Genomic DNA, 27,102 nt, shown 5'->3' on the forward strand with positions numbered 1-27,102 from the left:
ATAATATTTTTAAAAATTTGTACACCATTTTAACGACTTTCACCGCGGTTTCAACATATTTAAAGGCAGGCAGGGCACACTCTAATATTTTATCAATGATACTTACGACCGAAAATTCGGTCATTTCAAATGATTTTCAATATTTTTACACAATTTCCCAGCAAACAAGACAAATATATCTCAATGGTCAGAAAAATATTGAATTTTTTTTTATTAAGGTAGCATGTCTCAGAAATTTGGTCAGCATTCCATTTTCAACCTTTCGAATCGACGGATATCTAACGGATTTTTCTGACTGGAAATAATTCACCTCTTTTTATAAACATTTTTTGAAACCTCTGAACTCAACTCCCCCTCTCACCCTCCAAAAAATCAACTTCGATAAATTTAATTCAAATTGAATAAAAAAATGCTCAGTTTTTTTTTTCAAAAATAAGTAAACTTCGCCTCAGATTTGAAAAAATCTAGGATATTATGAAAGAAATATGACAATAAAATGCAAAATTCCAACAGTCCAAGTTCACATGTCGATTTTTATCAAAACTTGATAAAAAAAAAAATCCATTTTTGAAATTGCAGAGTAATATTATTGATGTATATAACGAAAATTTCGGTTATCTTTGAGCTAACATGACGTATTGGCCCTATTCAGGACTCGTACACAATTTTTTCCAAAAAAAAAGCTATGTTCAGTTAGCAAAAAAATGTCAAAACGCGAGCAAAACATTTTAATTTAGGTACATAGAAAAAAATCACATAATAAAAAACAACATTACGAATTGAAATGTTTTCATTTTCAATTTTGAAAAGTTTAACCATTTTGAAACAGCATAAAATCAAGACTTTTTGACAATTTTTGGCAACAAAGTAAAGACTTTTGCGACTACTGGTAAAATACAGCAGTTCTAGCTGCAATTGGTTATCTGGCAATTTCTGGCAGAAAAAATGAGACTATTGGACAATTTTTTTAAAAAAGTATAAGACTTGAGAATTTTTTGCAAAATTTGGATATTATTAGAATAAATGAAAAAAATATAAGAACAAAAATTTGACAGTTTTGGCAAAAATTAGCAATTTTTAGGAATTATTGGCAAAAAACTACATTTTTTTCGCATTTTTTTTTTTTTTGGTTAAAAATTGAGATTTTTGTCCATTTTTGACACAAAAGTTTGATTTTTAAAAAATTCATTAAAAATCAAAGTTGTGGCAAAAAAACTAAGTACATTTTTTTGCATTTTTTTTTTGGTTAAAAATTGAGATTTTTGTCCATTTTTGACACAAAAGTTTGATTTTTAAAAAATTCATTAAAAATCGAATTCGTTTGTGACTCAAAAATTTGAACTACTGTTTCCAAATTCGTATTCGGAAAATCAGATCCGCTCGATTCAAACCTGATGGACAATTATTTCAGTTTATTTTCAAATTCCGTGATTTTAGAATTTTTTTTTTGGGATTTGACGTAACTTTTCACATAAGAATTATAAAATTACTCACTTATATTCTCATACACGAGTTCACGAGTTCACATTCTATCATTTTTGGAAGGAAATTTGTGCTCACCTGAAACAAAGAAAAATCAAGGCGGATTAGTTAGTTATAAACTTATTGATCAGTTCACATATAATGAAATAATAATGGTCGAAGGCGAAAGTAAAAACTCTGACGATCCCCATGCTTAATAAAGAGCCAGAAATGAATATTCACAAATAAAGTATCATAAAAAATCACTCAAAAATATCAAAAGTTGATGGACCATTATAGAAAACGACCAAAATTTGAGAAAATATCTCATTTGGGTAACATTTTACACAGACTATAGATGACTGAAAAACACCAAGAATTGGTCGGAAATTCTCAAAATTGAAAGATGATTTGTCAAAACTGCAGAAAGTGTCATAAAATTCGTCAAATTGACCCCCCCCCCTTAATCAATAATTGAAAATTACCACCGAAAGTTGATTATAATTAGATCTATTATGGTATCTGATGAAGTGATAACGAAATTTTTGTTGTTGAAAAAATCACATACTTTTTCACTACCTTTTTTCAACCAAATTCTCAAAAAGTTCTCCACTCTACCCCCCCCCCCCTCCTTCCCACACACAAACAAAAATTAGCAAAGTGAAATCTTTCACAGGAAAATTTTCAAAAAAAATTGAAATTGGAAGAAAATTTGTATAAAAAGTTATTTCAATCAAAATTATAAAAAAAGCAATACAAATGAACGCATTAGTGAATTTTTTCATTTTTTCACTACCTTTTTGACTAAATTCACTTTTTTTTCCACTACTAGTACTTTCACTCATTTCACTACACCTGTTAGATAACCTGATTTCGCTTATCGAAAGTGAGTACGATCCAAAAATTTGAGCAGCCAAATAAAAATTCTACCCATTCTCGAGGTATATTATTAAAACTCTTGATGAAAACTAAATTCTGCTCTGGAATTAACGAATAATGGAAGAAAAGGTTCATACTATAGCTGGTAGAAAATCGAAATAGCTTTTGAACTCGATTATGCCGCAATTTCAAAAATGTAGGCAATCTTTTCATCTTAAATTTTTGAATCATTTTGACATTCTTAAGAATTTGCCAAAAATCAAGAAATGAAGTAAGATGGCTGAAATTTCGGATTTGAGGCTTTTTTTGCATGTTTTTTCCAAATACACGAGAATTTTTCAAATTCGACATGATAGGTTGGAAATGGAGTGGTTTCCTTGTCGATGGCAAAAAGGATGAACTTGATTTTTGACATGGATATGTTCTTGGCGCCTGAAGGGGGGGGGGTCTTCCCGAAACTCGCGTGACTGATTATCGTCAATCGATCGCACACACACATTCCTATCACCACTACCAAGGTATCGGTTACGTACGATGAACTCGTCTCTTAGCTCGTTGGGTCAAATACAAACGCACGCACCCTCCGGTCTGAAAAAAAATTTACGTAATACCGACACATGCGGTGCAGTTTTAAGAATCCGGAATTTCCACACATTTCGAACGGACTAACTGGGATAATACTCGGATATTACGAATACAACATAATATAATATGGTGGTAAAACGCACGCATACTTTATGGCTTTCGAGTCTATATCACTGTATACCTACATACTCTGTAGTATGTAATACGTTCATATCCTGTATTATGCGTCGCGGTCGCGATCGCGATCACGTTACGGTGTAAAATACACGCAGCAAACCTCTCCATATGACTTGGGTATGGGTAAAGAGTAAAGCGGCAAATTCGTATATTTCTATTGTAATTTACACGCGCGCCTCGACCAAAACAAAGGCGTGCCGATTCGCGTTTTAGTTTCGGTTACCGAAAAATAAAACAGTATCTATACGTCGTTGCAGAGTTCCCCTCCTGTCCTCCATTGCCACCACATACACATCGTCAAGGTATTTTTTCTCACCAATACCTAGTTTACATGGACATTTTTTTACTCCTAAATCCGTATCGTGTATATAACGTAAATAAATCGTAAATTTTTAAAAAAGAAAACAATTCGCAAGGTCTTTAGAGTATCCAATCTGCGACCTCGTCGACGAGTCGTCGTTGATCTTATGCGATTTCCCAACTCGCAAATGAGATATTTGATAGGTGGTGTGATTTGAAGAGAGAAGCATCCATGGTTCTCGCATGCAAAATAGTATGCATTCGGTTTTGAGCTCGCGATGATGGCCGAACTGATTACTTTTTTCTCTTCGATCTATTTGAAATATCAGAAGTACTGTGCCGGAAATTAGTTCGATTTTTAGATCCAAATTCAACATTAAGTACTTTTAGTTGGGCATATGACATTGGAAATAATTGCACCCCTCCCCCTCCACTGACGATCCTCTGACAATGAGACAATTTTTTTCTTGAAGGGGACATCCCAATGGTCATCTTTAAACAAACTTGCCAAAAACAAGTTCACCTTACAAACAAAATGGCGGTCATTTTGAATGACAGGTCAGTCAAAATCGCGGATTTTGCTTTCCAACATAGGACTAGAACGAAATTTTTGGAACTGGACGAAGCTCGATCGAATGAGCATGCAAAACTTCATCTTTCAAGTGCTAGAGTGCATTTTTCGATTTTTGGCGGATTTTTAAAAATCAAATTTGGGACAAAAATGAGGAAAAAATCAAAATGTTACCAAACTGACCAAGAAAGATGAAATTTGACACATTGCCAACTTTCGACCTGCCAAATCGATTTGAAACCATTTTCAGCAGTTTTGGAGCCTCCAGCAAATTTTTGAAACTTGAAATTTCCACAAAATTTCATCCAATGAAGTTGAAAAGTCGAAATTCACTCTGAAAACTAATTTCAATACGCTATGAAGTCGATTAATGGTGGATTTTAAGTCGTTTTGGAGCCTCCAGCTACTTTTTGGAAACTACTGGAGTCTCCAGCAGATTTTTGAAACTTGAAATTTCCACAAAATTTCATCAAATGAAGTTGGAAATCCGAAATTAACGCTCCACTCTAACTTAAACACATTATCAAGTAGACTGCTAGTAGGTATAAGCCAATTTGGAGCCTCCAGCAAATTTTTGAAAATTCTTGGAGCCTCCAGTAGATTTTTAAAAAGTTGAAAATGTATAGTTGAAAAACCAAAATTCACTCTACTAATTTCAATACGATATGAAGTCAACTACTGGTGGATTTCAAGTCGTTTTGAAGCCTCCAGCCACTTTTTGAGAACTACTGGAGCCTCCAGCAGATTTTAAATGATGATCGAAATTTCCATAAAACTTTACCGAACAGTTTCAATTCCATTTAATGAAATTATTTAGAAATTCAGGGTGTCTAACAAAATCTGAAAACTAAAAAGAAGGACTTTTGAAGGACCTTTTTAAAATTAAAAATGCACGTACTGACCCCCCCCCCCTCATTCGTTTTTACAAAATTGCCAAAAAAAATCGAAAATTTATAATTTTCAAAGGAAACAAAAAAATTAAAAATAGGTATTCAAAATAGACCTGATAAATTTCTTGTCTAATGACTACCAAATCCAAAAAAAAAAAAATTTCGTACTTTTTTCGTATTTTTATCTTTTCTTTTTTTTTTCATATTAGGACATAAATTTTCAAGTTATACTTTGTCACGCCTCACGTACCCTTGCTTATTTTTTAAACATCAAAATTGAGTAAGGGAAACTATGTACTTTGATGAACAATTTTAATATCAGGGATGGTACTCAAATTTTTCTCGAAAAAATAACTTAAGTAACCAAAAAATAATCAAAAAGGGACTAAAAAAATGTTTAATGTACCTAATAAAAAGGAGGTGAGCAAAAAACTTTCCACACAAAACGGAAGTTGAAAACAAAAATGTCAAATGAATTTTTCATTGATTCGATTATATTTTTGGAATTTCTAGAGTTGATTTTTCCATTCTAGGAAATGTTTGAAAATTGTCGTCGCAGCTGTGAAAAATTGATACCTAATTCAAAATGAAAAACATCATTTTTTATGCAAAAAGTTGATTTTCATAGCTTCAAAATTTACAAATTTTAAGTTTTCAGAAAATTTTATAGGTATTGATCATTGTTAAAAATATGAATATTGAATAAACGCCCGAGCAAAGCGAGGGCAAAAGCTTTTGAGAATTCACAATTCCTGAGTAGTAAAACAGCATTATTTTTGATTTGAGGAGTAATATTTTTCTACCTTTAACTTCGGTCAGAGAAAAGAAAAGAAAAATTATCTAGCCCGAGCGAAGCGAGGGCGAAAGCTGTGGAAAATTGATACAATATGAGACGTGAAAGAACACCATTCCTAATTTTTATTAAATGACAGAATTATTAGAAAATTCGGAAAAAAGAAGGACCTTTGGGCAAAAAGAAGGACTTTTGAAGGACTTTTCGAAAAAGAAGGACCAATAGGCAAAAAGAAGGACTTTTACTGACCTGGAAGGACCGGAAGGACCGTTAGACACCCTGAAATTGTACTTTCAAAAGTCTATTGGAGGCTCCAGTAGTTCCCAAAAAATCACTGGAGGCTCCAAAACTACTTGAAATCCACCAGCATATTCGATTTCATAGTATTGAAATTAGTTTGTAGAGTAAATTTCGACTTGATAATTATTCCATTTTATAAAATTTTGTAGAAATTTCAAGTTTCAAAAATTTACTGGAGGCTCCAGTAGATTTTTAAAAAGTTGGAAATGTATAGTTGGAAAACCAAAATTCATTCTGCAAACGAATTTCAATACGATATGAAGTCGACTGCTGGTGGATTTCAAGTTGTTTTGGAGTCTCCAGCAACTTTTTGGAAATTATCTACTGGAGCCTCCAGTACATTTTCGAAACTTGAAAAAAAATAATTTCAATACGCTTTGAAGTCGAATGCAGCTGCAGATTTCAAGTCGTTTCGGAGCTTACAGCGACTTTTTGGAGATTACTGGAGCCTTCAGTACATTTTTGAAACTTGAATGTAGTTGGAAAAACTAAATTCATTCTGAAAACTAATTTTAATACGATATGAAGCAGACTGCAGGTGGACTTCAAGTCGTTTTGGAGCCTCCAGCGAGTTTTTGGAAATTACTGGAGCCTCCAGTATATTTTAGAAACTTGAAATTGCCACAAAATTTCATCAAATGCAGTTGAATATCCGAAATTTACGCTGTACTCCAAATTAAACACGCTATTACGTCAACTGCAGGTACTTCAGGTCATTTTGGAGCCTCCAGTATTATTTCTTATACTTGCAATTTCCACAAAATTTCATCAAATGTAGTGGAAAGCCGAAATTCATTCCGTTAACTAATTTCAATACGCTTTGATATCGACTGCAGGTATATTTCAAGTTGTTTTGGAGCCTCCAGCGACTTTTTGGATATTACTGTAGCCTCCAGGACGTTTTCGAAACTTGAGAAAAATAATTTCAATACGCTTTGAAGTCGACTGCAGGTAGATTTCAAGTCGTTTTGGAGCTTACAATGACTATTTGGAGATTACTGGAGCCTCCAGTACATTTTTGAAACTTAAATGTAGTTGGAAAACCGAAATTCGTTCTGCAAACTAATTTCAATACGATATGAAGCAGACTGAAGGTGGACTTCAAGTCATTTTGGAGCTTCCAGCGACTTTTTGGGAATTACTGGAGCCTCCAGTACATTTTTGAAACTTAAAATTGCCACATTTTTTCATCAAATGAAGTTAAACACGCTATTACGTCAGCTGCAGGTGTGTTCAAGTCATTTTGGAGCCTCCAACGACTTTTTGAAAATTCTTGGAGCCTCCAGTAGATTTTTGAAGCTTGCAATTTCCCCAAAATTCCATCAAATGCAGTTGGAAAGCCGAAATTCATTCCGTAAACTAATTTCAATACGCTTTTATATCGACTGCAGGTAGATTTCAAGTCGTTTTGGAGCCTCCAGCGACTTTATGGAAATTACCGGAGCCTCCAGCAGATTTTTCTATGCTCGAATTTCCATGATAAGTACATCGTATTCACCAAAATTTCAGTTTCCTAAGTAAATTTAGTGAAATTTTGATTTTTGTCTCTCAATTTTTGGATCAAATTTGATTTCCAAAAACTCATCAGAAATGTAATGCACTTCTGATCCTGAAATTTTAATCTGGTGATGTACTTTTGCACACTCTTCCCACTCAAAAACTGCCCCACCAGTAAACCCAATCATTCCAATTCTCAAAACCCAGAAGCAGGAAACACCTGCTCAATTCTCATACCAACCACAGCGCACCACACTGTGATATCTTCGCATCTCGTGCAAACATCTCTCAGTCAGATACGTATTATACTCTACAGACGGTAAAAGTAGACTCAGAATTTTAATTATCGTCATAATTGCCTCTACATTATTGTCTCCGCTGCCTCCAACGCTGCTACTACCGATGCCAATGCTGATGCTGACGTTGTTCCATTTATCATCTCTCGAGAGCTGTATTGATACGTACAGTTTTGCTTCTGTAATGTGTATTATGATATTATGATCGTCGTCGTCGCAAACCATCATCCTCGATCGATCGATTTTTCACTTCGCTTCGTTTCTTTCTTCATCGTATAATATTATTATTCTTTCATATAAATACGAGTACAGTCTTCAAATACCATAATATGTACTTTCTCTCGTTAACCGCGAATGAAAATCTTTTTATATGAAATTCTCTCCAGGTGTTTGTCGTCTGAGTTGTCGTCTTCTTCGATCTTCATCATTGTCGCAAAATATTGTACATACGATAAGAATAACGCCCCGATCACATTAATTTTGTTTATAATTACTCGTCGTACACAACTACACAAGCTGTAATGGATCAGAAGGGCAATAATCATTATAGAGTCTTACAATGATCCAATTTGAACATAGAAAGCAATCTGGAACTGATGAGCAAAATAGCAGATTATCTCTATTCAGGGGCACATTCCAGATCTCATATTTTTTCTATACAGAATGCAGAAAGGGCAAGAAGAAATGAAAGTTTATCTTTGAAGTTCATTATAAAAGATGATCGTGCCATCAACAATGAAATTATCAAATCTCAATAAAATCTATGCATTTTTAAAACTAGGTAATGATTCAAAAAGTTTTTCAATGAAACTGCAAAGAGTTCGAGGAAGGAACATAGCAAGGTTTTCAGAGAAACCTGATAAAAACACAGGCAGAGGTACACATATTATGTAGATCATAATTTTCTAAAAATTTATAATATAACCTCATTAAAAATGAGCAATTTTAGTGATTTTATAAATTACATCATGAAATGATAGGAAAAACATTCGATCATTCGAAATGATGCACATGCAGGAAAAAAAATTATTCTCATCTTTTCAGTACACACTTGTCACCTAAACACACTATCATCCTGATAACGAAACCAAAATTATCTGTTCCATCTAATTTACTTCGCAGTAATGTACAACCACAACAATATTATTAGACGTATCATACACACAAAACTTGAAGCACACACAGAGAAGTCAGACACACACCTCCAACCTCCGCAATAATTATGTACGAAAATAACACGAACGTGGACGATTTCGCCAACGCAAACGTAACGTGATGAGGACCGAGTAAATCGGCGATTGACTATGCTAACATGTGAAGGTCGAATTAACGGAAGTACAGGTTCACGAAGAAAGCAAACTACGAGAGTACGATACGATGAGAAAGAATGAAAGAATAAGACCAGTACTTTAGGGCCGTTTGCCCACTTCGCCGGCTGGACAGCATCGCTCGTATCGAAATAACGTGCTCTCCGCCTTCTCATCTTCTACTATGTACAACTGCGAACTCGATGTACTGTGTATTTACAGTATTTAGTAAGCGTATGCGAAGAGCAATGGCCTGGTAATTGAAAAACCGACAGTTTGATAAGGGGTCTTTTACACGAGGTTGGTTTTAATCCTAGAGAATATTGTATAGGAATACGAAGCGATTAATGAATTGATCGTAGGTACTGAAATGGCAGCGAAATTGTTGGCATTTGGGTCTCGTTTCTTGAGAACTTGTTCAATCTTTAACAATCATCGAGTATTGGTTTTTTTCCTAGAGGAATACAAAAATCCAAATTTCGAGTTTGAAGGTTCTTAAAATGAGAATTTTTTCAACACTAGAATACCAAATAATCCACTGCAGGCTCCGGAATTACTCAAAACCACCTTCAATCGATTCGAGAGGTCGAAAACAGAATATAAATCAAGTCTCAGTTTTCATACTGGACCTTCAAAATCCAAAAATCATCCCCCCCCCCCAAAAAAATGGAATTCAAAAGTGTGTAACGAACAGGTCAGTATAATGCTAAAGACAGAAAAAGAACTTTGGAGGAAACAACAGGACATTTTTGTGATTCATCAAGAAAATTTTTCAAAATGTTTCAAGGGGGAGGGGGAGAGGGGACCAAAATGTGTTCATGTTCAAAGAGAAGAAAAAAAAGGGTAAAAAATTCAATTCTGGAAGAAACAGCAAAGTAATGGAAAATTTCCAAGTTTGATTATGAAAAAAAAAAAATTTAAAAACAGATTTTTGTGGAATTTTAGCAAAAAAAATGAATTCTTCGGCAAAAACTTTTTCAAATGGTTCAAGTTGTGAGGCGGGAGAGGGGGTGTTGGGCCAAAATATTTCAATGAAAAAAATCATATGATAATTTTTTAAAAAATGCCAATTAACAAAAAATGTGATCGTTACTGAAAAAAAAAAAAAAAAAAAAAATGGAAACATAAAGCTTAATATTGAAAACTTAGCAAGAATCGAGCATTTCGTAGCAGGTTTTTTTCAATTAATAATTATTTCAAGAGGAAAATGTTGTTGATCAGAATTTTTTCAAGTAAATCAATCTCACGATTTTCAAAAAAATTTCAAGAAAACTTGGAAAGAATTGAAAAAACTAATTCTGAAAGAAAAACCAAATTAATAAAAAATTTCAAAATTTGATTGGAAACTAAAAAAAAATGGTAAAATGCAAGACTATTTTTTTGCAATTTTGGCAAAAAGTAAATGGTTCGAGAAAAGGAGGAGAAAAGCGGTGGCAAACATTTTTCCAAGACAAAAAATTTAAAAGAGAATTAATGGAAAATTTGACAGTTTGATCGACAATAGTGGAAAGAGTAGGACTTTATTGCAATTCTGGCAAAGGAGGGGGGGGGGAGATTCATTCAAATCAACATTTTTTTATTTTCAAAGAAAATTCAAAAAATTGTCCGTCGAAAATAATTTTGAAAGAAAAAGCAAATTAATGTAACATTTTAAAGTTTGATTGAAATAAATGAAACAAAAAAGGAAAGCAAGACTTCTTCGCAATTTTTTTTTTAAACGGCTTTCTTTGCAAGTTTGCAAAACTCAAGAGACAATTTTATTATTGTTGAACTGGGTTCAAAATGAAGGAGATCAGTGAAAATAGATTGGGGAAAAAAAAATCAAAAATTCAGCATCATGACAAATTTTAAATTTTGAAATTCTACATATTTTTCTAACTGTGGCGAATTCTGAGGATTCAAATTTGACCAATGAAACATATCAAGATTCTATGTGACCAAGACGGAAGCAGAAATTCAAAGTAGATGATTTTTCTTTCAAATGTCAACAGCGGAAAATTTCCTAAATTCCCAACATTTTTGCCGAATATTCATGAACCTATGATCGGGAGGGGGGGGGCTCCTATACTGATAGTTCGAGTTCCACATCAACGATTTTTTCGACTAAAAATCAAAGTTCGATATCTGAGAGGGGGGGGGGAGGTAAAATGCCCTGAAAATTTTGAAAATTCGTATTTTCAGTAATTTTTGAACAAGCAGTGACTTTTACCGAAAAATACAAGAAAAATAAACCGTAGAGAATTATTTTCACTACACAGTACTCATTTCAGAGATTTATGGAAAACAACATTCAAGAAATTAGGAAAAATTTACCTGATTTGACAATTTCTTCGACTAAAAAATTAAAAATTAAAATCTGAAGGCATTACGATCAACTTGATCTTACCAACTCGATCTAAATCTCACACGACGACGGGTGTAATAATCAATACAAACACCCCCCCCCCCCCCCCCAAAAAAAACATTGAGACCTCTAGTATGAGTCGAAAGAGAGAGTGGAGAAGGGTTCAAAATGTTTCAAAATTTGAAAAAGCAGAATTACTCTAGCACTTCAAAAATGTTGATAAAATTTGGGAACTTTCAACCCGCTCCCTCTTCATGATTATTTCACATTTCTCTAAGACTTTTTCAAAAAGGAGAGATTCCCTAACTTTGCCCAGTTTCCCGCAAACTGGACACCCTGTTCCTACTCTCGATTTTCCGAATCGATTGGTGACTGTTTCTGTCCATTCCAGAGCCTCCAGCAGATTTTGTAAGTTTCCAAATAAATAAATAAAATATAAATAAATAAATAAATTATAAAAGTCAACTCCCTCGATGAAATAAACTCATCACAAAAAAATCAAAATTCAGAAAAAGTCAAAAAATGAACGAATTTCAATTTTTATGAGTGTGATTTTTATCAACATTTTCATGAAATACGTCAGAAAGAGGTCAAAATAAGATAACTGGAATAAAGTTCAAACTTTTTTTGATGTTTGGAATATTGAAAATTGAATTTTTTCGAATTTTGATTTTTCTGAGATGAGTCCATTTCATTGAGTGAAGGTGTTTTTTCAACTTTTTCAACGGATACGTAAAAATAGGAGTCAAATGGGTCAATTACACCTGTGAAAATTTTTTTTCGTGTTTTAAATCAAAAAATCGCATTTTTTCGCAAACTTTCAATTTTTTAAAATCGACTTTACGACATAATGCCATCCCAATTTTTTAATATTATGTTGTTCAGCATGAAAAGTTGTCCATAATATATTTTTTTCAGAATTTTCGAGAGTCGGAACGATATTAAAACTCGTTTTGAAACTTTTCGAGCTAATTTTTCGTACGAAAAAAAGTGGCAACACTGATTTTTATGATATCACCAAAAAGCATTTCAAACCCCCTAACTATTGGAAACAGTTCCATTTTGGTAGATATCGCGGTTATCGAATAATCCACTGCTGAAATGGATGATATTTCAAGTTCACTGAAAACTTTGACACCCCCTAGCAACCTTTAAAAAAGGGCTAGAGGGCTGCGATTTGCGTCATTGGTCATCCCTTCAAAAGGTCGTCCCACAGGAAAATTTTTTAAAAAAATCGCCGACCCCCCCTCCCCACCACTTCTTAGTCGAATTGATATCGAATGAGCTTGAAGGCATTAGGATCATTTGAAACCTCTACTATGAGTTTAAAGTGAGAGTGGGGAAGGGTTTAAAATGTTCCAAAATTTAAAAAACAGAATTACTCGAGCACTTCAAAAATGTTGAAAAAATTTGGGAACTTTCAATGCCCCCCCCCCCCTCCTCCTCTTTCATTATTCTATATTTCTCTGGGACTATTTCAGAAAGGAGAGACTCCATAACTTTCCCCAGATTCCTACAAACTGCAGGACACCCTGATCCTATTCTCGATTTTCCGAATCGATTGCTGGCTGTTTCTATCCATTCCAGAGCCTCCGGCACATTTTGTGATTTTCCAAATAAATAAATAAATAAATAAATAAATAAATAAATAAATAAATAAATAAATGAAATTCCAAAATTCAGCTTTCCGAAAATTTGGATCAACAGATTTTGGGTTTTTAGCCCCCTGATTGTAGATGCTTTTTCATGACCCTTTACCAAAAGCCAAAATAGCTCAAAACCAGCACCAATTCGATTCGTGATATAAAAAATGAGATTTAAAGCAAATTTTAGCTTTCTATCCCGATCATAGATCCAATTTTAATTTTTTTCAGGAGCCAATTTTGGACTTGAAAAAATCTCAGCTTTCAAGTATGTAGTCAAGGACCATTGAACCATTTCAAAATTATACTTAAGGTATTATGAATTTATGAATGAAATTTGAGAAATTTTCCATTCATCTTCAATACTGTTTCTTACCATTGGACAAAAAGACTCACAAAGCTGATTCGAAATCACTGAACCGGTTTCAAACAGACACGCTTTGGTGTTTTTCCAATTTTTATTCGAAAACTATACGTTCAATTTCTCTCTCTAGAACTACACTCAACTCTCAATTCACATAAAACCCATCTCAATATCTTTGAAAACACCGCTTTTTGGCTCCATCTTGATACACTTTGCCAATATACCGCTACCTTCCTTTACTTCCATCATGTCAGTGTACCTCTACCTACTCTTATCATCACCCATCAATCTGACATCACATCACAGAACAGTACGATCTACGTACACAAACAACCTTTATTCTTACGTATCTGGAGCTTTTCACGTACTCGACTATGACCATCGCATGAGAACCGTTATTACAAAACACAAACGCGAACACGATTTTATACAGAATGAAAAATAAAAAAAAAAAAAAAAAACACAACAAACTTCCTGCGCACGTTAACCGGCTTTTTTTCCATACGAGTATTCTGCGACATGCGCATGCAAAATTCTCACTACACATGGTACTCTACCAGTGTATTTGATCAGTCCTATAGAGTAAAAAAAAAAACGAGCATGGCATTGGCAATGGCATCCCAGGTAGTCAGTGTGAGCCACGCATCGGGGGTCAATTACTCACACAACGAGTCATTCGGTCTCTGGTCTATCGTAGTAGGTAATACACACACAGCCTGCGGCCATCAGCTGATCACGACCAGTATCATCGCGTTATCATATGTGTAAGAAGAATACCGTACAGTCGTACACTACACACGAGGAGGACTTATAAAATCGTTGCTTTATTAGGAAAAGGTCGTAACTACATCAAAGTTGATTTCTCAGAAAACGCATTTTAATTTTTAAAGAGCATTCTATCAAGTACACTTTATAGTTTTAGATGAGGTAAGAGAACATTTGGTTATCGCAATCATTTTCCTGCTAATTTTCAAAATAAACATCCTGGTAGCACTGATTTTTCATTTTTTTATTTGAGGAACTCTGAACTGAAAAAAGTAAAATTTAACAAAGGAACTTTCACCTTAAGTCAAGCTTTTTTCATCAAAAGCCCATAAGAAATACACAGGAACGATATCCTTAAGGTGATGAGGTTGATTTTCTGCAATTAATCAGTGAAATTACGTGAAATTATGTGTTTATAATGACTTTTCTTACCAACAAATTACAAAAATCAAAAGAAATAGGTTCAATCTGAGAAACAATATCATTTAGAACCTTTTCATTGTAACGGTTTTGAAAACTTGTATTTAAAACCATTTGTTTTCGGCTATTACGAGAACAAAAAACATCGAAATTCAATTTCAAGTGTTGCATCATGTAGAGGACAAAATTCTCTTTCCAATGATACCACTATCTCATTTTTTATAAAAATTGTAGTTACGACCTTTTCCTAATAAAGCAACGAAATACAGGTGAACAGGTAGTATAGTATAGTTCTGGCAGCCAGTATCGCGTATAGTAATTCGATAAGCCAGCCTGAACCTGTTCACGCATCATCGAACCAGTTTCCAGCGGTTATACAATACACGTTGAAATTTTTTCAAGAGCGCAATTACCTCTCTATACTTTTAGTCGAGCGTGTATTTTTTTTTCTCTTCCTTCCATCACAGCATCAGCATCGATCGAATATTATACCGGTGCATCATCATACTATGTAATGTACGAGTACATAGACTTCGAGGTTCGAGTACTCGACTCGTACATTACATACGTCAATAATAATTCTATGTACCATAGCTGTATGATTTTTCACGTTTTTATTTTCATTCGACGCGACGCCGACGATCTAATCGCTATATCTTTACTCGTTATTAATAACCAATCTACCGGTTCCTCGTGAGTTTTGGTCGATCGATCGATGGATAATCGCGTAAAATTTTCAACTCTATTATCCTATAATAACGAGTCCATAAAATTTATACTTATGTATCGAATACGTCAACTCGGCCGGATTTACGTTTCGCGAAACATAATACCGCTACAGGAATTCCAGAAAAAAAAAAGGGTTTTCTCGTAAACAGTTCTCTCTATACGTATTGGCAAGTTCCTCATGATTTATATACCTATATCGACTGTATCGTGTATGGAATTCCAATATGTATGTATGTACTTGAAATCTGTATTTTTATAGGTTGAAACTCTGAGCTCTCGAGTCTTCGTTTCATCGTAAATTATTATTAACGTACATAGTAATCTAATTTATTCTCGTGTCAAATAAAATGTGGGTTACACAAAACTGAACGCAGCTGAATAGGTACAATTTTTAAGTAAATTTTATGACCGAAAAATTGGCTTTAAAAATAACCATTTTTATGGCTGAATTATAATATTGAAATTATTTCTCAAGGTGAGCAAAACGTAGTAATTTTCATTTCGTATCGAAAATTTGACTAATTAATCCCCCGAGTATTCATTCGCGTTTTACTACTTACAAATCGTTAGAAAGATATTTTCTAAAGAACGAGTTAGTCGAGATTAACTAAAGAGAGAGGTATCCAAATTGGAAGAAAATTTCTCGGATCGGCCAAAGCTTAATCGAAGAGCACGTATAAAAACACATTACCAACCCAAATTTCAAACGCTAAAATGTATTTTTCGATTTTTGGTGAATTTTTAAAAATTAAATTAGCTGGCTAAAAATGAGGGCAAAAAATCAAAATTACATTTATATTTTGACATAGAAAGCTGAAATTTGTCAGGAACCTATTTTCGACCACTCGAATCGATTGGAAACGGTTTCGAATCATTTATTTAAGCAGTTCTGGAATCTGGAGTCTGTGGCAGATTTTTGAAAATTGAAAGTTCTACAAAATTTTACACAGCGAAGTTGGAAAGCTAAAATCTCACAGACTGAGTCTATCCGGCTGGAACATGCACAAAACATCCATATTCAACTTCAACTCTTCCTAAATTGATTTTTTGATTTTTTGGAATTTTTGAAAATTCAAAATTGACCACTTTTGGTGATTTATGCTTTTAAAAAAATAATATTAACTCATTCATTAAAAAATGATTTAAATTAGTTCTGAAACTGATATCAACTTCCCCGAACCGAATTTCATAATTTTCGGCCATTCATGGAGCCTCCAGCGCGATTTTCGATTTCTCCAGAATTTTAAAATGTCTCCAGAAGGCGTGGAAATCAATTCGGACAGCAAAAATTGAGCTGTGGTATATTTTCGACCGCAAAAACAGCGATTTCTGGTCATTCTGGAGCCTCCAGCGCGATTTCCGATTTCTCCAGAATTTTAAAATGTCTCCAGAAGGCGTGGAAATCAATTTGGGTAGCAAAAATTGAGCTGTGGCTTATTTTCGACCTCAAAAACAGCGATTTCTGGTCATTCTGGAGCCTACAGCGCGATTTTCGATTTCTCCAGAATTTTAAAATGTCTCCAGAAGGCGTGGAAATCAATTCGGACAGCAAAAATTGAGCTGTGGTATATTTTCGACCGCAAAAACAGCGATTTCTGGTCATTCTGGAGCCTCCAGCGCGATTTCCGATTTCTCCAGAATTTTAAAATGTCTCCAGAAGGCGTGGAAATCAATTTGGGTAGCAAAAATTGAGCTGTGGCTTATTTTCGACCTCAAAAACAGCGATTTCTGGTCATTCTGGAGCCTACAGCGCGATTTTCGATTTCTCCAGAATTTTAAAATGTCTCCAGAAGGCGTGGAAATCAATTCGGACAGCAAAAATTGAGCTGTGGTATATTTTCGACCGCAAAAACAGCGATTTCTGGTCATTCTGGAGCCTCCAGCGCGATTTCCGATTTCTCCAGAATTTTAAAATGTCTCCAGAAGGCGTGGAAATCAATTTGGGTAGCAAAAATTGAGCTGTGGCTTATTTTCGACCTCAAAAACAGCGATTTCTGGTCATTCTGGAGCCTACAGCGCGATTTTCGATTTCTCCAGAATTTTAAAATGTCTCCAGAAGAAGTGGAAATCAATTCGGGCAGCAAAAATTGAGCTGTGGCTTATTTTCGACCTCAAAAACAGCGATTTCTGGTCATTCTGGAGCCTCCAGCGCGATTTTCGATTTCTCCAGAATTTGAAAATGTCTCCAGAAGGCGTGGAAATAAATTCGGGCAGCAAAAAATCGAGTTGTGGTTTATTCTCGACCTGTTCAAGAGGAACAGGGCCGTCGAGAGAGGTGCAAAGGAAGCAGTTTGCCTCGGGCCAGCGCTTTCTGGAGGGCATGGCAAAAAAAGAGCCTGTGATGAAAGAAAAATCTATTTTTCTACTTTTCAAAACACAAATTTTCGAAAGTTTTTGCTCTCGCTTGACTTAGGTTTGTTTTCCAGTTCCAAAATTGACATTTTTTTAGAAAAATATTATTCAACTTCTAAAGTTTTGAAATGAAAAAATATGTAAACTTCTCGCATACAAAGTATCGTTCTTACGCCTCTTGAAATACAATTTTTCAAGAGCTTTCACTCTCACTTGAGCCTGTTCTCTTTTCTTTTTCAAAATTTACGCCTTAAAAAAATCTTTCAAATTCTAAAATTTTAAAATCTAAAAAATTAAGTCCCTGCATTAAAAAAAGGTCGTTTTTAGACCTCTAGAAATCAAATTTTCAAAAAACTTTCGCTCTTGTTTCACTCGGATCAATTTGTTTCTTGTTTTATAATTTAAAATAATTCACATTTGGACCCCTAAAAATCCAAAATAGAAAATGAAAAATTTCATGAATCATTATGAATATGTTATCAAAGGGCCCACATTGGCTGTCGTCGATCCTATTTGCAGCTTCCTGGAGCCTCCAGCAAAATTTTGGAAAATTCAGATTTTCAAAATTTTCCGATAGTGAAATTTCTAGAAAAATATCTATATGTATACGTTTCCGAACTGACCAGAGCTGATTTTCAAAAAATTGATCAATTTAGACGGTTTGTATGGCATTTTTGAAGCATTTGAAAATTTTCAAAATACTGCTGGAGGCTCCAGAACGGTTTTAAACCAGCTTCAATCGACTCGGCATATTGAAAATAGAGTTTAAGGTGAATATAATCTTTTCCAAACTTCATTTGATAACATTTTATGCTTTTTTATTTTTTAAAATCACCATGGAGGCTCCAGAATAGCCGAAACCTTTTCCAATCGATTCGGAGAGGATCAAAAATTGCTGATTTCTAGGTCAATACCTACGATAAAATGTCGGGTTATTTCCATTTTTGGTTTTTTGATTTTCAAAAATTCACTTAAAATCAAAAAATTCGTTTAAGTGGCTGAAATTCAGGTTGTTAATGTGCTTAATTTTTGGAATGATTCGATTATTTTACACCCCCATCCATCAATTTGGACAAAAACCCAAAATTAATCATCGAAAAGTTGCAGTTCTATTCAGTTCCCAAAAATCAAACATTCGTGAACAATATACAACTTCATATTCCATTCCCCTTTTCTGTATTTTTTTTCACCCCCTCTCCACAATCTCAATTCTATTCCGTCGTATTTAATTCGAATCGTACTCTCGTCAGGTTTCGTAAAAAACCAGAATATTGCCAAAATATGTAAGATAAATATTTACATTATAACAAATCGTTCTACCGATTGATTGACTAAGAATTTCAATTTCCGGAAATACTCGTTACCCTGTAGGATAATGTTATCACCACTCTCCCCCTCCTCCTCCTCCTCCCCAAACCAATTCCAATAAGCACTGAGCAGCGGTACTGAAGTTGAAGCAAGCACGAAGAAAATAAAAATAGTGCACCAGAACAATATTTCAACCATCAACTCGAGAAACCACACATACACGAAAAAAGAAACCACTTGATCCATTCTCGAGGGAACGTGAGACCTCCGTTGAGCAAATTTCCTCTTTCGTTAATTAATTATTTACTCGCAAAAACAAAAACAAAAAAAAGACAAACATACGAGTACACTATTGTTTCTCATCCAACTACGTACGTCGTATGTACAATCGCACATCCTTCTCAGCTTTCTAAAAAATAAAAAATAAAACTTACAAAGAGGTAAATCACGATCGCGAATTAATTACTGTGCACGAACACGAAAATCTAATTTACGATTTGACATTTTTATTCGTCAATTAATAGCTACTTGTGTTAGTGTTACGCAAATACTTCTTGTTTTGTTACAACTACCACTCCCGCCAGTGCGCCACCGTCAGAAGTAATAAAATTAAAATTATTGTTGCTGGAAATATGAACGTGAACTTTCACCTTTGTGGAATTGAGTAAAAATAAAACAATCTACGTGAGTTTTGACAAAAATTGGCGATGAAGTTTATATTGAGTGGGATACTATGCAGAAAAAGTTCGAGCTTTTACCCATACAGAGGGCTTATTGTTAGTCAGAGGTTCTCAAATTAGGGTATTTTTCAAAAACATTCGTTTTTGGCATCGGTCACCCTGCCCTTCCCCCTCGGCCCTCAGCCATTGTGAACTTCTTTTACAAAAAATTAACGCTGCATTCGAGCTCAGCAGGTTGGAATACCTCGATTACCACACTTCTTATTGAGATCGATTCAATCAAATTGTACAAATTCATTTTATTTTCTCAAACACTCACTAACATGAGTAGAAATTTAATTATTCTGTCAAGGAAAAATTTTCATGCTGAAATTTGTGATGTTTATTCAGAAAGGATGAGGGGGAGGCTGGAGGCCTGGAGGGTTACAGATTTTTATGAGCTCGAGCTTTTTTTCAAAAGAAAAAATATTAAAGTGTATTCAGTTTTTTAAAATATCTACAATTTTTTTCAAAATTGACCCTCCCCCGCCTCTTCCAGCGTCTTGCAACCTCAACACGTTCTACCTTAATTTCGTGATTTTAAAAAAAAGGATGAAACTCTGTGTTTTTGAGCATCCATCAAGGGATCTTGACAGAAGTAACAGCGGGCATTTCATCACAAACTCTTATTAACTTGAATTTACGATTCTTAAAATTTGCTTTAAAAATCCACATAAGCTCAAGATGATTTTTTTTACAGAAATTTTCACTTTTTAATTCATATTTTTCGAATTTTTCGTTTTCAAGATTTAGTAACTAGGTTTATTTTTATGCTTACATTTTTTTGGCCATAATCAGAAAAGGTATTCACTAAAAAAAATCAAAGCCAAAATACGTTTAAAAAAAACAGCAAGAAACAATTCTTTTGAAATTCACTATCCTTATCACAAAATTTTCAATCGCTGTATTGTATTTTTTCGAGTTTTTTTCCAGATTCATGAAAATTGAAAAAGTGCCCAGTTCCCGAGACGTAGCAAAGCAACCAGTGGGGGGCATAATCTTCAAAATGCATTCTGAAAATTTGAAAAATTTTGGATTTTGATTCTTGAGTTACACATTTTTAAAATGAGAATTTTGAACACAGTAAAATACGCTATTCAATTTACCATCTCGCAATTCGAAATATAAAATTTTACTGCTTTTCAGAACTTTTCACTTTGCTCGAGCAGAAACTAGCGTAAGTATTCCTTTCGTCATTTTGCAAGTACATAATTTTCAAAGAACAAAAATCGTTCGTTGTGATGTTTTAAATCGAAAATTTTCCAGAAATGTATCACACTCGTTTCATTATTTACGTACTAATTCAATTTTCAGAAAATCGGGATACTAAATGAGTGCTGAATCCAAAAAAAATAAACTGATATTCGCATTCAGCTCTCTCAAAAACGTATTATTTCACACGATATTTGACATTTTCTTAAAATTTGGACCAAAATTTCAACTAAAACTCCTTACCCCCCCCCTCCCCCACAGTTTTGCGACTTCTATCATGTAAAGTTCACAACTGAAAATATAAAAGTGTATGCTCCCTGAATTTTTTCACCAATTTTTAAATCATAGCTCCAAAATTTGGCGAGCTTTTGAAAATTGGGCTTTCAAAACAAACTCTACTTTGAATTTTTGATTTTCGTCGAATATTTTTGAAACCATCTCATCAAATTAGACCTAATACGAGAGCGAAGTGAGAAAATCCTCAATTTTGAAATTCGGGGGACTAAGTAAAGATGTCTAACAAAATTTCAAAAGGAAAAATCAGGACTTTAGCAGTACTTTTGGCAGAACATTTTTCCAACACTTTACGACTTCTTTAGTTTCCTTTTTCCAGGCCGGTGAGGGGAGGGAGGGGGGGGGGTGTCGTCAGTATTTTACACACCGATTCTTTGCATCAGAAAAACTAAATTTCGTACTCTTTCATCATTATTCGATTAATACCCCCCTCCCTCCCTCCCTCCCTCCCTCCCTCCCTCCCTCCCAATAAGAAAATGTTCAACTAAAAAAATATTAGCCACAAAAACTCATTTAAAAAAATTGAGTGCAAAAATGAAGAGAGCAATTTCCTGCCCGAGTGAAGCGAGAACGAAAGCTTTCGAAAATTCACAATCACTTTAATCGAGTTTTAATGTATTTCTTATGTTCATAATAACATTTTTTTAAAAATTTTGGACAAATTTTGTAAATTTTGAAGAATTCCGGTGAGTAGTTTTTTAAACTGTTTCAGCTTATTTTCGATTTTTTTTCGGTGGTGGGAGGAGGGGGGAGGAGGAGGAGGACTCGACAGTATTTTTACCATCTCAATTGTTTTTAAAATTTTTCAACTCATTTCGAGCGAACCAAAAAAACAATTTTCTTGCTTTTTTCTTGCTTTCAAACATGAAATTTCGTAACCCTCCTCATATTTACGCATAAATCAGGTAAAAATTTATCACCCGTCAAAATTTCCAGTGCTCAAGTGCCTTTTTCGATTTTTGGTGAATTTTTGAAAATCAAAAGGCAAAAAATGAGGAAGAAAACCAAAATCTTACCACACTGACCTACAAAGCTGAAATTTAGAATATACCCTATTTTCGACATGCCAAATCGGTTGGAAACTGTTTCAAACCGTTTTAAGCAGTTCTGGAGCCTCCAGCAGATCTTTGAAACTGAAATTCCCACAAAATTTCATCAAATTGAATTGGAAAGACGAAATAACTCTGAAAACTAGTTTCAATACGCTACCAAGTCGAATACAAATGGATTTCAAGTCGTTTTGGGGTCTCCAGCAAATTTTTGAAAATTACTGGAGCCTCCAGTAGATTTTTGAAACTTAAAATTTCATCAAATGGAGATGGAAAGCCGAAATTCACTCTGCAAACTAGTTTCAATACGCTACCAAGTCGGCTACAGATGGATTTCAAGTCGTTTTGGGGTCTCCAGCGAATTTTTGAAACTTAAAATTTCATCAAATGGAGATGGAAAGCCGAAATTTACTTCGCAAACTAATTTCAATACGACACGAAGACGACTAATTTCAATTTTCCAAAAACCGCCATACAACCTTTCAAAAAGTCGCTGGAGGCTCTAAAACGACTTGAAATCCACCATCAGTCGACTTCATAGCGTATTGAAATTAGTTTGCAGAATAAATTTAGGCTATTCATCTCCATTTGATAAAATTTTGGGAGATTTCAAGTTTCAAAAATCTACCAGAGGCTCCAGTAATTTTCAAAAAGTTGCTGGAGGCTCCAAAACGACTTGAAATCCACCTGTAGTCGACTTGGTAGCGTATTGAAACTAGTTTGCAGAGTGAATTTCGTCTTTCCAACTCGATTTGATGAAATTTCGTGGGAATTTCAAGTTTCAAAAATCTGCTGGAGGCTCCAGTAATTTTCAAAAAGTCGCTGGTGGCTCCAAAACGACTTGAAATCCACCTGCAGTTGACTTGTTAGCGCATTGAAACTAGTTTGCAGAGTGAATTTCGTCTTTCCAACTCGATTTGATGAAATTTCGTGGGAATTTCAAGTTTCAAAAATCTGCTGGAGGCTCCAGTAATTTTCAAAAAGTTGCTGGAGGCTCCAAAAAGCTTCCTTTATAGTGGCGATAAGCTGGCAATAGAAAATTTCTACAGAAAATCGTGGAATTTTTTCAAACTCAATTTTAAGCACTTTTGAACCTCTAAACTTGTAAAATAATAACATTTCTTATAAATTCTGATGATTATTCACTTTAATAAAAAGTTTTCAATCTTCATCTCATTCATCACTTTTCTATGGAAAAGTTAAAAAATTTTGACTTTTCCATAGAAAATTGATAAAATTCCACAGCCAGTATAAATGCTTCCATTTGAATGTACACATTTGTCTTTTCTGTAGAAAAATTCCACGGCCACTATAAAGGAAGCTAAATGATCTGAAATCCACTTGCAGCTGACTTCGTAGAGTATTGAAATTAGTTTGCAGAGTAAATTTCGGCTTTCCATCTCCGTTTGATGAAATGTTGCGGGAATTTCCAGTTTAAAAAATCTGGTGGAGACTCCAGTAATTTTTAAAAAGCCACTATAGGCACCGAAATGACTCAAGCCCACCTCGAGTCGTCTTCAGAGGGTGTCAAATTTGGAGTGTGGAGTAAATTTCGGCTTTCCATCTCCGTTTGGTGAAATTTCAAGTTTCAAAAATCTACTGGAGGCTCTAGTAGATATTTCAAGTTTCAAAAATCGACTGGAGGCTCCAGTAATTTTCAAAAACTCGATGAAGGCTCTAAAACGACTTCAAATCCACCTGCAGTTAGCTTCGTAGCGTATTGAAGTTAGTTTGCAGAGTAAATTTGGGCTTCCCAACTCCATTTTATAAAATGTTATGGGAATTTAAAATCTCAAAAACCTGGTGGATACTCCAGTAATTTTCAAAAAGTTGCTGGAGGCTCCAAAACGACTTGAAATCCACCTGCGGTTGACTTCGTAGCGTATTGAAATTAGTTTACAGAATAAATTTAGGCTCTCATGAAATTTTGTGGAAATTTCGATTTTCAAAAATCTGCTGGAGGCTCCAGAACTGCTCAAATCGGCTTGAAACAGTTTCCAATCGATTTGGCATGTCGAAAATAGGGTATATTCCAAATTTCAGCTTTCCTGGTCAATTTGGTAAAATTTTGATTTTTTTTCTTCATTTTTGGCCTAAATTTGATTTTCAAAAATTCGTCAAAAATCGAAAAGGCACTTTAGAACTTGAAATATTGACATGTGATGAATTTTTGCCTGATCTTTCGATTTATTTTTGTACGGTTTCAAAAATTTCGTGCAAGTCCCATGTTGGAATGTAAAATCTGCGATTTCGGTTGACCTGTCAATCAAAATGGCCGCTATTTTGTAAATAGAGCCACTTTTTTTTGAGGACAAGGGCTACAAATGTTCCTTAGGATTCCCCCTTTAAGAAAAAAGTCACCCCGGAGGATCGGAAGGGGGTGCAATGGATCCTTATGCGAGCCCCCCGACTAAACAGAAAATTTTAAGTGAATATGATTTAAAAATAAAAATAAAAAAATACAAATTTTTGCTCATTTTTACGCTCACGATGCAATTTTTCTAGTTTCAAATTCAAATTTGGGACTGTTATTGACATGAGATCATAAAAAGATGAACCCTCATTCGTATTATTACTCAACGAGGTCCTTCTGCATGAAATTCACACAAAAATTCAAAAAATTACGTTCCTCGAACGTCCAAATTCAACTCAATCGTCATCAAAAACACAAATTTTTCCAACCATTTACTCATGTATTATACTCCTTCCTACGATGAAAAAATTCGCTCATTTCGTTACCACCGCCGAAACTGTACTAAAACAATACATCATACGTACATTACACCAAAATCCTCGTACACGAACTTTCACCTTTGTATAAAGGTACCTAACTCTACCTATATACCTTCGTAATAAACCGAAATCCTATAACACGAAACAGTCAAAATATTATTACGACGAATACGAATTCGTATCGAGCACGTGTACCGTACAACAGCTCACATTTGAACGAAAAATCTCATCACAGCACAGCACCGTCGCGTCCCATACCTTACGAGTTCGGTTTGATAATGATAACAAAAGAAACGTAATCCGAAAGGTGTAATTAGTTCGAGCGAAAGATTACGAAGCGTTGCGACGACCCAAGACCGAAGACCGATGGTGCCGGCGACAACGATATTTTTTCGAGTTTTCGAGTACCTTATACTCTGACTGACTCTCTGAGCTCGGTAATTTATACTCGTATACTCGTACACTCGAGTCTCGCCTCTCTTAAAGCCATGTGGTTTGTTATCAGATCCGGCCAAGATTTTCAATACCGATTTGTCGTCTGCTGTGCGACGAACAGGAACTCGAACTACACCACAGCTCACACAGCTGTAGCGAAGAAAAATATCGATTTTTTTTCTCCCCTCGTCGTAAGTACACGCGACGCCGACGAATACGTTCCTTATGTTGGTACTCGAGAAAACAGCAAAGGATCGAATAACACTTGGATGGAGCGTTTGTTTGGGTGAAATAGAAAATGTTAACGCTAAAGCTTCATCTACGAGTACGTAATACCAACGTATTATTATCGAATCGTAGCACCGGAGCGTTCAAAACCGACTGACAGACAGTAGATACACGATGACGAGAAATATTTCAAACTGACCACTGACCTGCAATACATGTGAGTCATACTATTACACACAAAAAAAAATCGATAAAATAATCATCCACACCGTGGTTCGAATAACGTTACGAAAATTAATATACAACGACTCGATTTGATTTCTTTCATCGTTCGACGATGGGTTTTTCATACTCTAATCTCACAGCATCTGGCTCCAGTACACCTTTCTAGTTTCTTTCGGATTCGGAAACTCTCAGTTTCGTGTTTCGGCGGTGGTTTTATCTCACGTAAACAATGAGTGAACTTTCGCGATGAGAAGACAATGCACCATAGTACGAGAAGAAACTCTCAACATACCTACAGAGAGAGAGAGAAAAAATAGCATTAGTGTTCATCAACGATCAACCTTGACCATAAACTTACTCTCATTACATATTTTAGATCAGTGTAATTTACCTGCTATTCGTAGTACAGCTCTATCAGCTGGGTCTAGCTGCAATATACTCAAAGGCTTGTCTTTCACCCATTCTTTCAGACTCTGGTCAGCGTCGAAATCCATCTCTAACCGGCCACATTACTTTCATCCAATCGACACGTTCTCCGTTCTCGAACCAGCTCACAGCAAACGAATTAATCTCGTATATTTTCAGCACCACTATTTTACACAATTTACTATACAATGTGTAGAAAAAACACACGCGAAATCAATACACCGGAAAAAAAGGGGATGCTTCTGAAAGAGCCAACGAACTCACACACACAACAAAAACACATCAACCAAACACTACGACGACGAAGAAATATGATTACAATATGTACAACGAATCGAAAGCTGATTTTAAATAAATTACCAGATATTTTACACGATATTTGACACGTTTTTCATTTACAAAAAGCTTAGCAAATAACTACACAACTAACGCGAACGTACGACATCGAATACACGTTATAAAATGAAAAAAAGAACCGCGTCATTCGGCTCACAGACATCAATGTTACGTCTTGCACGCTAATTGTGTTGTTCGAGCAGTGGTGCCATTTGCGAGAAACTTAAATTCTCTATACGTTACGTTATCAGGAAATGTTTTTTTTCGTTTTTATTGTACGTATATTTTTTATTTGCAGTAATGTAATTAGATTATTTAATTGAAAAGGAGGAACTCGAGTGATGAATTCTAATCCAAACAGATGGATTTGGATTCACGTTCCTTATCAGTTCGATAATTATACCTAGAATTTTAATCACAATCCTACATTCCTCATTCCTGTTTGGCTGAAATTATTTTTCCAG

The 27,102-nt window shown here is 34.7% G+C and overlaps 1 protein-coding gene across 4 annotated transcripts in view; it reads right to left on the minus strand.

Annotated features, from left to right (window-relative positions):
- shot (dystonin-like protein short stop) overlaps positions 1-26,755 on the minus strand; it is a 301,090-nt gene extending 274,335 nt beyond the window's left edge. For all 4 annotated transcript variants that reach the window (XM_065366458.1, XM_065366399.1, XM_065366419.1 and 1 more), the window contains exon 1: positions 26,268-26,755. In XM_065366458.1, the coding sequence (XP_065222530.1) occupies positions 26,268-26,370 (103 nt within the window). In that variant the 5' untranslated portion in view covers positions 26,371-26,755. The remainder of the gene's footprint in view (positions 1-26,267) is intronic.
- Positions 26,756-27,102: the final 347 nt, after the last annotated feature.

This window comes from Planococcus citri, chromosome 1 (genome assembly GCF_950023065.1).
Source record: "Planococcus citri chromosome 1, ihPlaCitr1.1, whole genome shotgun sequence".
NCBI lineage: Eukaryota > Metazoa > Arthropoda > Insecta > Hemiptera > Pseudococcidae > Planococcus > Planococcus citri.